The sequence below is a fragment of the Alosa sapidissima genome, chromosome 6 (assembly GCF_018492685.1).
Source record: "Alosa sapidissima isolate fAloSap1 chromosome 6, fAloSap1.pri, whole genome shotgun sequence".
NCBI classification, from domain to species: domain Eukaryota; kingdom Metazoa; phylum Chordata; class Actinopteri; order Clupeiformes; family Clupeidae; genus Alosa; species Alosa sapidissima.
The window spans coordinates 5,188,564-5,202,205 of NC_055962.1; the positions used below are offsets into that span (position 1 = coordinate 5,188,564).

Genomic DNA, 13,642 nt, shown 5'->3' on the forward strand with positions numbered 1-13,642 from the left:
TGGAGCAGAAGCAGCTCAACATCTTGGCTAAGTCTCCTGCAGATGGAAGGGATAAGTGTCATGTGGTCGGGCTGTGCGCTCTATCTAGTCTAGCGGACTATCTTTGGAAAGGAAAGACGCCCCGGCGTCCGGCAGCAAAGGTCCAGACGGCACGCTCGTGCGTGCAATGATCTTAACACACCCCTCGGACAAGGCACGGAGCCGTTTATCAGCCCTCTTGAGTTCTAGAGCACATGATATTCCGTGAAGGGGGGACAACACTGCTCTCTTTCTCTCTCTCTCTCTCTCTCTCTCTCAGAAAGAAATCTCACTTGTTTTGTGTGGAGTCTGACGAGGCAAAGACTAAACAGACCCATAGAAAAGCCTTGACTCATCATTTGGCCCATGGTGTGGTGGAGTCATGGTACATTTTAACAGTTGCCCTGTGGCTGAATCACTGTGAACAGACTGGACAGTAGAGTGATGGATCAACACTCTTTCTCGCGCACACACACACACACACACACACTCTCAGAGCTGTGTGTGTGGGTTTGTGTCCATTACTGATACATGGCAGATATAGTTTTCAGTGGGGTTGTGCTGGTCAGGCTTGGGTGGAGCAGCTTGAGGGGAGTTCCTTTGCTGAAATAAGTGGATAGAATTACATTTTTTTTTCTTTCTTTTTTTTTTTGTCTGTGACTTGTGTGCTTCGGGGAAATCATTGTGGTAAATAGTGCTTGAGTACTATTCAGGAACATTGAGGGAAAAAGACAAAAAAAAAAGGCAGAACTGCACCAGTCAACAAAAAGTCATGTGCAGTGAACCACTGCTGTCGTTTAGCATGCAAGTCAAAAATATACATGGAGAGGGGGTGTGTGATATGATGGCTTTTCGGATTCAGCAGACCTACCCTTGCACAGGATTCTGGGTACAGTGCTAGGGAACACACACATCTGTTGTGGTGTGAGGGGGGTGGACACACACGTGTTGCATAGTTTTGTTGTGATGCTGGCGTGCTCCATCCTCCCCCTCGCCTCGTCAGGGTTTTCACCTTTATCATGCCAGACCAGCTGTTCCTCTGCCAGAAGGAAACATGTCCCGGTGGTGAGGTCATCCAAATCTGGCTGTACATGCCAGGTGTGTGTGTGTGTGTGTGTGTGTGTGTGGAAATGAGTGACTGTGTCCTGGCTGTGACCTAGTGATCACAGCCCTCTGCTTGTGTAAACACTCACAGTCCTTAGTAAATATCTGCCTGTAGTATGAGGGGTTGACTTGATTCCCGCCCCCCCCCCCGCCCCCCATGCACACCATCTCCCTCTTCCTCTCAAACACACTGTCGCAGTCTAATGGTTTCATTTCCGCTGCTCTTAAATTGTGAGAGCCTTGGGTTATTCAAGAGTGCCTTTTATGTACACAAGTAAAATTACACAGGGCATGGGTCGTATTTAAAAAGTAGAATTAAAGGGGGCTTTGTCTTCGTTTTCAGGAATCCTCTCTTCTCCGTGGTGTTTGCTTATGAAAACAGTGTCCTGCTGGGTTTAGGAAGTTCTTAAGATACCCCTCCTGTATTTCACACACATACACGACCCAAGTGTTATCCTGTATACAATATATCCTGACTCTCTTACATGCATTACTATCTGTTATTGCATATTGATGGCACTGGCTGTGAGTACTATATCTCACTAAAAATAATCTGGAATGTGCTCAAGAGTCCAAATGTCTCACTCTGAATTGGTTTTTGGGATCCTACTTTTAGTCCTTGGCGTTTTTGGCGTTCGTGCCTGCAGACGGTGTAATTATGGGCTGTTGTTGCCATGGTTCATGGCGCACGTTTGTGCGGGTGAGCTGGTGATGGATCGCTCATTGCACATGTGACTCACGGCCCGTTTGGCGAGCGCGGGTGGGATGAGACGCATGATTGGCTACCAGAGTGCCCGCTTGAAATGTCAGCACCGAAACCTGTGGTGGAGAGGGCGAGCATGTCAAACAGGAAAAGAACTCTGTGCAAATTGCTCATTTTCTCCTTCTGTTTTGTCCCATCCTTTGCCCCTGCCTCTCCTCTCCATCTTTCTTTTGGACTCTTCATCATTTACTCCTCTCTCTCTCTCTCTCTCTCTCTCTCTCTCTCTCTCTCTCTCTCTCTCTCTCTCTCTCTCTCTCTCTCTCTCTCTCTCTCTCTCTTTCTCTCTCTTTCTCCCTCGCTGCAGGACACTCCACAGGATGGCTATAGCAGCAGGGGCCAGTCGACGACGATGACTTCAGGGAAGCCCAACCATGATGAGATGGGCCCCAACCAGCAGGACCGACCCTCCAGCCTCCCCGTGAGTCTCCTACTCTGTCACAACAGGAACAGGCCTGTCATAGGGTGTCAAAGCAAATATCCTTGAGGTTACTACACACACACACACACACGGACAAGCTTTTTGGTTGTTGTACAAAAGTGTTTTGACACCTTAAGTGTGGCACATATGAATCAACATACATAGACTCTAAATAGACTCTGACGTGACACGTAAGAATCAGACACACACACACACTAACATGCAGAGGTTTTCATGCTCTTAAGCAGCAAGTGTTTGGTGCTAGCAGGCAAGTTGTACACATTGTGCTTCCTGTTTTGATCTTGGATAAAGAATACTGTGGTGTTGTAAAATGTTTGAGTCTGAGTTCGCTGGTTCCACAAGCCCAATAGCTGAGCCAGTTTCCAGACCTAAAATGGTGGCATCAACTCTTGGTCCTATGACAGCCCTATAACAGAGGCCTCAGTCTGCAGCCTCCGTCACACTCGGCCCTCTCCCAGCTTCAAGGAGGTGACTGCATACTGTGACTGGGGAGACAGATGGGAAGACGGAGAGACTCAGAGAGTGGAGGAGAGAAAGAAATGGAGGAAGAAAGAAGGAAAGAGATAGAGGGAGAGAGGAGAGGCAGACTGAGACTCGATGCATTCCTCTCCTGCTGCAGCGCCTCCTCTGCTCTGCCTCTGCACCTCTGAGCTGTCGGCACACTATTGGTGGAGAGAGCCGTCAATCAGGGGTGGGCTCACGGCTTCCACGACCTATCCCGTCGCCCACCTCTCTCTCTATTTATCTCAAGCTGTTTTTTTCCCCCCACACATATCCTCTCACAGAAGCAGATCTGTTGGATTATTTACTATTCATTAACGTTCTAATGACCAGACTCAAACGAATATCCTTTCTAGCTGAGTAGCCTGCCTAGTGAGGGAGTGCCATTTGTCACAGTCTTACACTAGTAGGTGCGGCAAAGATGCCCTTCAGAGCTGGCCCAGATATCAGTGTTCCACACTGACTGAGATGGTTTGGGTGAATTATGGATTTTCAGTGATGATGCCACACTGAGGAGTGCCTGAGAAATCACGTTACGTCTTAAAATATACTAAAATCTTAAATAACTCTTATGTCAGTTTTTTCCCCCTTACTACACATAATGCAAAGTGGAGAAAGGCTTCTCTCCTACTGATTGTACATAGAGGTGTTGGATGATTGGGGGCCATTTACTGTATGATGATCATGCACATAAGGACAGACAGCACATTGTATTGTGCTGTGTCTTTCCTAGTCAGTCAGTCAGTCTGAATGTCTTTTTCACATTGTTGCCAGACATGCAATGGTTGAACTGAGGTAACACTCGAGTTTCTTTAAAAGCTTTGGGCTGAGTCTTATGTCATACTGAATGTTCTATTTTTAAATCGCTCTCACACTGTGTGTGTGTGTGTGTGTGTCAGTGTAGCACAATGCCCCACTGAACCCTAGCCAAGGACAAGGAACAGGGAGATCAGGCTTATTTTAACATGTAATCATTCACTGCTCTCTCAGGCTTCTACCAGTTATCACCAGCTGGCTGATTCTCTGTCGGCCTTAAGCTCTGTGAAGCTGTGCAAGGCCTGATAGACCGTAATAATTATGTTATCGACTTATCGTACGATAAATGAAAATACTGGCAATAACTTTTGCAGACCTTTTATATCGCCTGACTGTTGTTTACATTTGTGTCATTAGTCTTCATCATATTTGTTGTAGATTTGTGTGTAAAGACATGTCCTAAAATATAACAATGACCAACCAACTAAAGCCAGCCGGTTAGTCAGTAGTAGATATTGGTGTCTCCAAAGTATACTTGCGAATATATCTCTCAGCAGCACAAGCTGTATCACCCAGTTACAGTGTTTGAGCAGTTGTAGGTGGAGAGACTCCTTGTAGTTAGGTTATTGTGCGGTTACAATAGCATTAGCCTACAACAATAGTATAATTTTATCGCAATATTTTCTGAGACAATATTTCATCCGACAGAAAATAGTTATGGTAACAGGCCTATGCTGTGCTATGTCTGCTTGCTCCTATCTCCTTGACAAAAGCGTCTGAGAATATGTGCATTTCCAATGGTCTCAGACCAAAACTGGATTAGATTTGCTTTTCGATTGGATATATACTGTACATTGGGTATTTTGGGATATTCAATATGCCACAATTTTGAATTAAAGGTACTGTTTTCTATTTCATTGAAGAGATCCTTCCTTGAGAACTCATTGAACAGGTGCATGACCAGAAATGTTCATATGTGCCGATTAATTAACAATCACTGCCGAAAGGGGGAACAAAGCATTTGCATAAGTAAGCTGGTCAGTAAAGGTGCAGTCAGCGATCGTACGTGATTTCAAGCTCATTACATTTTTTGTCACATTCAGCAATCATCTCCTCACACTCCACGAGTACACTGCAAAAAAAACGGTCTTTGTAGGCAGGCAACCCAGGCTCCGAAAACAAAAGCGAAACTGTGTGAAGTTTCTCCGGGAATACTGAAGGGAGGAGTGAGCTGCCTCTCTGGTTTGTGTCCACCTTTCCTGGCTGCTGGGTGGATAGTCACTGTTTGTCAGGTTAGGTACATTTGAAATAGTTAAGAACTATTAGTTTCATACATGTTGGTGATGGACTACATATAAATGCATTTATCAGTGGGTCTTGAATGTCTGAATCCCCGATGGTTTCTGTGCTTCACGCAGTGAGGGTCAGTTGTTTTAGACGTGACTGTCTTCTCCTGGGTACGTGTGAGACTGAGAGGAGGTTGGTGGTGGTGGAGGTAGACACGACTGGCTTGGATTCCCATCATGTGTGTCACCGCTCCCTCCGGATGCAGCGCGAATGGCTGAGCCTCTGCCTTTGAAGCGGTGGGGACTTGGTTGCCTTGGCAACGGCATTAAGTAACAGAGCGCGCACACACACACACACACACACACACACACACACACACACACACACACACACTGTGTGTTGCTGCGTGGCCTGTGAGTGGTGTTTGATTGATGCAGCATCACATTTTTCATCTAATGGAATTTGTAATTACTGCCTTGGTTTTTTAGTCTTGATGGAAACGGCAAGGTTATTGAAACACTCGCGGCAGAGAACTTTGCAAAGACAACTGCCTGAGCACGATGGAATAAAATGATGAATAGGAACAATTATTTGAAAAAATGCGAGCAGTTTCTTCATGAAACACAAATCATCCCAACCTGTTTACAATTTTCCCATGTAAGACTAATGTGATTGGTGTGAAAGATGTCGTCTTGTGTGGGTTTAAGAAGGCCGATCAGTGAGAACGCCAAACGCCTTCTCAAAGCAGACCCAGACCTGACAGTTGGCTTGGGGAAGGATGTCATGTGTTGGCTTTTTTTAAAAACTGTCTGTCTGCTGTGGTAGCGGCAGCGTATTTTCAGCGCTGAAACCCTTTTTGTCTCTCTGCCTTTAAATGTAGCCCAGCTTATGCCTCCCCCGAGCTCCCAGGTGTCACGCTTCTTAATTGAAGAATCGCTGTGAAATCTGACATGATGTTAAACGAGTGCTACTGCCTTTCATCTTTCATCATCCCCTTTCTTTTGAAGGGAGAGAAAGAAAACACTCGTCATGAGCGCAGCCAAGTTGGGCTCCCCCGCGCCAAGGCTGTGTAAGTGTGAGCGCCACAAGTCGTAGTGAAGAGATAAATAAGCAGTACTTGAAGGAGGATGCCTGTTTTTCTCCCAGAAGAAAACTCTGATACATCCTAAAGGATGATCTAGCCTGCATGAAGGCACCCAGATGCTGCTATCAACATGACCTCATAGAGAGGCCCTCCACACCTGAATGTCTCTGGTCTGTTAGAGCCAAATCAAAAAAGATCTTTTGAAGATTTTAACGCAGGCTTTGAAAAAATTACTGATTTTGTGAAGGCACAGAGAGTGTTTTTACTTTACATGTCTGAAGGCAGCTGTATAGGTAGAAGCTATAAACACAACTGGCACACTGGTTGAAGTACTTGCCGCTGATTTGAGGTGGAGTGAAATCCAGACCAATGGATTGACTAACAGCTCCCACACACAGTTGCGTCCGTCAACGCATGCCAGTGGGTGTTCCCAAAGGTGGCTATGCAAATGACTTGAAGTATAACCATAATTTGATTGGAAAGTTGAACTTCTTGACTCGAGCGACGGGAGCAACACGATGGAACGGACCCACATTTCAGTTCGGCAACGGATGACGTAAGCCCATGTAAAGTGGATGGGATGCGTCTCCATTACTGACAACTTACATTATGACGACAACAAAAATCACACAAAAAATGCTTACACAAATGCATGGCATGTAGACACATTGGTTGATAAATCCCCTCCTTCGAGTGAGCGAGAGAGCCTGTCTGAGAGCGGTGTCTGCTCAGACCGTTTGGGGCACGTTTGTGCAGCAGTGCAGTGTTACGCTGAGGTGGTGCAACCAGTTGGTTGTTTGAGTCACAGCGGGGCCCTAATCTGCCAGCCCCAGTGCCTGATGGGAAGGTGTGCTATTAGAGCGCTAGTGACGCAGGTCTCTCAGACGCTTGCAGTGGGGTGTGTGTGGGGGGGGGGGGGGTGGCAAGAATGCCATCGTACACAAGTGAGTGTGTGTGTGTGTGTATAAGAGAGAGAGAGAGAGAGAGTTGTACAGGGATTAAGGCACTGGTACAAGGCAGGGAAATCTTCCTGTTAGCCTTTTGCTGTGTGAAGGTTGCAGTGATCCACACTTGGCTATTTGAGTTGTGTGTGGATGTGGTGGTTTTATCTGAAGGGTGCTGAATTCTGCTCCTGATCCCGAACAAAGCCTCTCTGTGGTGTTTTACGTTTTTACTTTTTTCTCCTCTTTCTTTTAAAAATGTCTTCTCAGATTTTTCATATCTGTCTAACTTGCACACGATGCCTCGCAGTTCACAGGTAGAAATCTGTCAAGCATTTACGAGTGCACACAGTGTAGGAGAAAGCATGCCGTTATGTCACAGATGGCTACAGCTTGGAGCATAATGAACTCGTGAATTTGAAACGAGTACTGGCGTCCACTCCCACTGTAGCCATGCGGCTGTGATGGCCTCTGCCTTGACTTATATGAGCAGCTCCATAAACCGCTGATGCACTGCCTCACTCTGGGACAGAACCGCTCCCATCTTGATAGGTCTGCTGGAGCATCGCATCACCGCACACACACATGCCTGGAACCTGAGAGAAGCATTACAACGGTGTGACGTCCCACGTGCTTTGTAGTGGCTCACACACACACACACACACACACACACACACACACCCACACACACTGCGACTGGAGAGCCTTGTGCACGGCCAACAGGTGTTGGGACCCCCCCCTCAAGGCATCAATTTATTGTCTTATGCTGTGTGATTGATGTTATTAAATCTAGATGAGGCCGCACGGGGAGGCATGTCTGGCACGGAACACCTGGATCAAAAAGGAGAGAGTCAGACAAGGGATGATGCTCTGTGAAAACAACGCAACAGCTCTTCCTCCTCCTCCTCCTCCTCCTTCTCTCCCCTCCCCTCCTGAAGCCTGGTATTGCCACCCTGTCTACACAGGCTGGCTAATCCACAAATTTGAGCTTGGGCTGTCTGTGAAAGTGTGTGTGTGTGTGTGTGTGTGGTGCGTGTGCTTGTGTGTGTCCCTTCCGCGAATGATCTTGCCGGCAGTAGGGAGGCCATTTGTGTGAACGCCGTCGGTGTGCCGCTGATGCTTTCTGCCTCCATTCAGCCTCTTAATGAAAGGGCCTCGCCCGTGGGCAGGATGCTGCTGCAGGGGCTTTAATCAAACCGCCCCGCTCTTGTGTTCTGCGCCTCTCACTCCCCCCGCCCGCGCGCTCAGAGACGCCACACTGTTTGTCATTCCATCCAGTGGCCCGGGATGATGAACAGCAAGGTGGGGGCTGCGACCTCTGAGTCTGAGTGCCTGAGTGAAGGTTTCTCTTTAACAGCTTCTCTGTACGGTTTGTTAGGGTGTTTGTTTGTCAACCTGGTTTACTGTTTGTTTGTTCTTAACGTTAATAGTTTCTCTGCTACTTGTCACTCTCATGTCCCCTCCAAGTTATCTGACTGGTTCAGTTCTGCTAGATTGATTAGTCGTCCTGGGCCGTGTGCATCATTATGAACCCTGAAATAGAGCAGGTGGTCTTTTCCCTGTAGATTGAATCCTGCCCAGAGTGCCTCTCACTCCTTCCTGCTCTCTCCCCCTCTTTCTCAATCACATGCTCAGTCCTGGTCACACACACCATTGGCTAGTGTCTGTCTGGACGTGTCTGTCCCAGGCAGGAAGGAGCAGTGGAAGCAGATTCAAATCAAAAATGGGGAGTGATGCTCCACATGACAAGCAGTCATAATGGTGACACACATCCATTCCAGACTTTGTCATCAACATCATCCCTTTATCCCTTTATCCTCCAATCCATCTTCTCTCTCTCTCTCTCCCCCCTTCTATTCTCTCTCTCTCTCTCTCTCTCTCTCTCTCTCTCTCTCTCTCTCTCTCTCTCTCTCTCTCTCTCTCTCTCTCTCTCTCTCTCTCTCTCTCTGCCTGCTCATCTCTGCTTAGATAGCTCCCCATATGTAATTTCTTTTATATTGTACCTTGCCATAGCTCTCCCTCTTTTTCTTCCTTGTCAGGTTTCTTAGGTTGTTTCCCATTTGTTTTTGATTTCCTCTTCCGCGCCTGTCCTCTTCATCTTCCTCTTCCTAGTGGAGTCGGGGATATCACAGGTGTTTGTCTTGTTTTCACGCGTCGTGTGACCCCTGGACAGCAGGAGGGCGTGAGATCTCCCGGCACACCTGTCAGGGCGCTCACCCGCTCCTCTCTTCATGGTGTCTGCATTTCAGTCAGCCGCAAGTCCTCTTCTCTGTCTGTCAACCCAGCCTACCAGGGAGGGGAGATGGGGAGATGACACACCTTGACATCAATTGTGTGTGTCTGTGTGTGTGTGTGTGGGTTGTGGAGTGAGGGAATATTTTGTGTGTGTGTGTTCAATCTCTTCCTGCATCTTTTCATTTTATTAGTCATTCTTTTTTGATGGGACACCTGTCCTGTATGTTATTGTATATCTGCTTGTGTGTTACCTTGGAAGGCCAGATATTGAGCCCTCAGCTAGCCTTCCTGCCCACAGTGCACACACACTTACCCATTTGGCCATGTGGATGAATACACACTCACTTTCACATAGTGTGACACATTTTCTCTTTCACACAAAAGGATCCGCTTGGCATTAGGAGCATCACCTGGCTCTTGACCGCAGACAATAGCACCTTTGCTCACACATATATGCGCGCGCGCGCACACACACACACACACACACACACACACACACACACACACACACACACACACACACACACACACACACACACACACACACACACACACACACACACACACACAGAGGACTACCCACACCTCTGTCAGTGCCTGCTTGTCTCCTGAGTGTGGCCCCCAGCTGAATGCCCATATCTCCTGCAGCTCAGTCCACCCTGCTGACACACACCACGGGCTGACACCAGGCCCTTATCTCCCCCCACAGCGGCGCAGCCAGGCGGGGAGCCCAGACATTAAGACCCACATCTGCCAGCCCTGGCTCTCGCTAATACCTGTTCACCCCCATCCCATCCCATCCCACCCCCCTCAGCATTCGCTGGCCCTCTCTCCATCACTGGGTGCTGCTGGTAGAGCCGGTGCTATGGTCAGCTATCTGTGACTTGACATGCATCAGTGCAGACATTGTGGATACAGAAACGTGTGTGTGTGTGTCTGTTTCTCTGTGTGTGTGTCTGTTTCTGTGAGTTTTGTGTGTGTGTGTTTTGGTGCTGACAGCAAAGTGCTCATCTTTTTGTGTTGTAACTTTTTATATTCAACTTCATTTCTGTTTGGTGGTATCGATTCTATTTGTTCTCCCCTCTGCTCTTCTCCGTAAGCTGGGAAAAAGTCGTATTACAGACCTGTCAGCAATCGCCGTGTTCTTTTTTTCTCCTCCTCTTACCTGCTGTTAGACAGCTCCTCTCGTCTCCGGTTCTCCTTGTGTCGGTCCTTCCCTGTTTCCCCAGGTCTACGGTTGTAATATTAAATGTGGGAATGAGCGAGTGTGTTAGCGTTAGCAATTGATCCCCCTCGCTCTCGCTCGTGTGTTTTGAGTGTGTGCATTTGTGAGCGTGTAATGGCACGTTTGAAGCCCTCACTCAGCCTGGAGCTGTAGTTTTTCTTTTTTCTTTCTTTCATCATCTCATATTAAAAGGGAATTTGGAATGCCCTCCACCATCAGTCGTATTTAGTTAATCAACTAGTCCCTTTAAAAAAGAAATACAATATTCATGCTCATGGACCTGGCACAAGTCCTAGAACCCCCCCACACACACACTCACTCACTCACACTCACTCACTCACTCACTATCCCCCAAACAACCCCCAACCCCTTTTTATTTCTCTCCTGCTCTCATTTACACTTTTTTTCCCTGCTCCGGTGAGGAAAAGACTCCCTTAGTACACACACACACACACACACACACACACAGAGTCCTACTGGGCGTTTAAAAACATGGCACTCTCCAGCGGAGAGAGGGAGTGGGTGTGAAGAGTGAGTGCCAGACAGGTGTTTTGGGAGGCGGGTGGGGGGTCATGGTGCACGCAGGGTGGGGGGGGTGGGGGAGGCTTTTAAGAGAAGTGTGATGTGGTAATGCCACGGTGTGGAGAGGGAGAGGAGAGCTGGGTGCCCAGACCCTGTGATCGTTCTCTCAGGTAGAGTGTATGTGTGTGAGTGTGTGTGTGTGTGTGCTTGTCTCTGCCAGTGCAGTGAATGTGACTTTGTGCTCATTACCAGAGCTGTGTGCGTCTCCCAACCCTGTTGTTAATTAAAAAAGAGGGAGAGGCTGTGTGAACATACAGAATGAGGCCGAGGCAGAGAGAGGGAGAGAGAAATAAAGGAGGAAGGGGTGCAGACACACAGACGGAAAGGGAGCAACGAGAAGGATCCACCACACAGCAGCTTCAAAGCAATATATTTTTATATGCGCAAAATAAATCTCCTTGTAGCTTTTCCAGTGCACATCCATGTCAGACACATGTACCGGCTGCAGTGCTTTCACGTATCAGGACTGGTGCACAAGCCTAGAAGCCCTGCCATTGCCACCCTCTTTTTTTCCTTCTTCATCCCCCCCCCCTCTCTCTATCTATCGCTCGCTCTATCGTTCTCTCTTTCTCGCTCTCCTTGCCCCCCGTACTGTTGAAAAATGAGAGATTAAGAAAACGAAAACATCAGAATTAGGAACAATAGATCACCGTAATGTGCTCACAAGGGAGAGCTGTACAGAGTACGAGAGAGAGAGAGAGAACACGAGAGATAGAGAGAGAGCGAGAGAGAGAGAGGAAGAAAATATGAGGCAGGAGATGAATAAGAGCCTTGGTGGGGGGAAGAGGACTGAGGCTGAATATTCACAGCAATAAATAAACCAGCAGCGCAAAGCATGAGAGCGGGCGGAGGGGTGTGTGTGTGTGTGTGTGTGTGAGACGGAGAGGGAGCAGAACGTTCCTCCATGCTCTGATGCTCTTCCCTCTGTGTCTGCACTGTTTTCTCTGCCTTGCAGAAACACAAACACATGTACACACAAACACACACAGACGTACACACACACACACACACACACACACACACACACACACACACATACAAACAAATGACAAACTGAGCTCGGGTGGTTTACATCTCTCCCGCCATCTGACACCTTTCCGCTCTGTTTTGACGTTTCTTATTGCTGCACAGCTCTATGTTTTCCTACCCATGCCCCCCCCCCCTCTCTCCCACTCTCCCTCTCTCTGTCTGTGTCCCTGTTTCTTTTTCTCCTCTTTCTTTCCTCTGCTCTCTGACTCTCTCGCTCACTCTGTGTCTGCTCCCCTGTGAAGACTGGGGGGGGTGCAGGAAAGGAGGGGGGCAGCTTTCCTTTCCAGACCACAGCTGCAGAGATGACACACTCTAAAAAGACACACACACACACACACACACACACACACACACGGCTGGCCCTCTCATGCTGACGTACACATTCTCTTTTTCTCCCTCTCTCCCTTCCTCTTTCATTCTACCTCTTTCCCTTACACACACACACACTCTCTGCAATGCATTCTAATTTACTCCGAGGTTGAAAGCGGTGTTGTTTACCCCCCCCACCCCCCTATCCCCAGCCCTGGAGGCAGCTCAGTATCCTGTCAGTGTGGGCCCCCACACATTCGGTCTCCCTCTCCTTCTCTCTCTCTCTCTCTCTCTCTCTCTCTCTCTCTCTCTCTCTCTCTCTCTCTTCACTTTCCTTCGCTCTCCTTTGCTCTTCTTCTCCTCTCCCTCACTTCTTTGATTCGGCAGGCTCAGTGCGCTGCGGCTCGTTCGCCATAATTAGAACGAGCACAAGAGGGATGGAAAATGAAGGAGAGGGAGGAGGGGAGAGAGAGAGAGAGAGAGAGAGAAGAAGAAGAGGAGGAGGGGGAGAAGGATGGGGGTGTGCTGTCAGGGACCAGAGCCGTGCTGATGAAGCAGACAGGCGCAGAAGCCCATTGGTGGAGGTCTGCAGCGGGGGATGGGTGGCTGCATTCCTATTGGTTGGATGTGGTCCTCGGGGGCAGAGGAGTGCGAGAGAGAGTGAGGGAGCGGGGGAGGGAGGGAGCGGGGGAGGGAGGGAGCGGGGTGGAAGAGAGGAAAGATAGAGGCCCCAGTGCTGCGCACAGCCTGCATTGAGCTGCTGCAGGGAGCCCAGCAATCTCATCAGCAGCTCATCAAGCTCATCATGTGTGAGCACAACCCCCCAAAAAAGAGAAAAATCGGCTTTGTTTTCCCTTTGTCAGGCTTCTCTCTCTCTCTCTAGCTCTCTCTCTCCCCATCTCTCTTTCTCCCAATCTCTCCCTCACACACTCTCTCTCTCTCTCTCTCGCTCTCTCGCTCTCTCTCTCTCTAGCTCTCTCTTTCTCCCAATCTCTCCCTCACACACTCTCTCTCTTTCTTTCTTTCTTTCTATCTTTATCTTTATCTCTCTCTCTCTCTCTCTCTCTCTCTCTCTCTCTCTCTCTCTCTCTCTCTCTCTCTCTCTCTCTCGTGGCACACAGGCAGATTGGAGACACACTCTCATTAGAGCTGTGCGTTGCGAGCAGCCTCATTCAGCCCTGTCCTCCTCTCCACTCCTCTCCTCTCCTCTGCCTCTCCTGTCTGGCTCCTGGTTGGGAGGCGCAGCCTTGACATGAATCCAGTGGAGGAGGACGCGGTGTGCGCTCCGAGTAGCGCTCATTAAGGAGCGACTCTGACATTGATTGAAATAAAAGTGCCTTCAATTGCATATGACGGGGCACGCCTGGAG

The 13,642-nt window shown here is 48.5% G+C and overlaps 1 protein-coding gene across 5 annotated transcripts in view; it reads left to right on the top strand.

Annotated features, from left to right (window-relative positions):
* The window catches only part of arid1b (AT rich interactive domain 1B (SWI1-like)), a 72,697-nt gene that overhangs the window by 17,250 nt on the left and 41,805 nt on the right, over nt 1-13,642 (top strand). For all 5 annotated transcript variants that reach the window (XM_042096092.1, XM_042096090.1, XM_042096091.1 and 2 more), the window contains exon 4: nt 2,190-2,303. In XM_042096092.1, the coding sequence (XP_041952026.1) occupies nt 2,190-2,303 (114 nt within the window). The remainder of the gene's footprint in view (nt 1-2,189; nt 2,304-13,642) is intronic.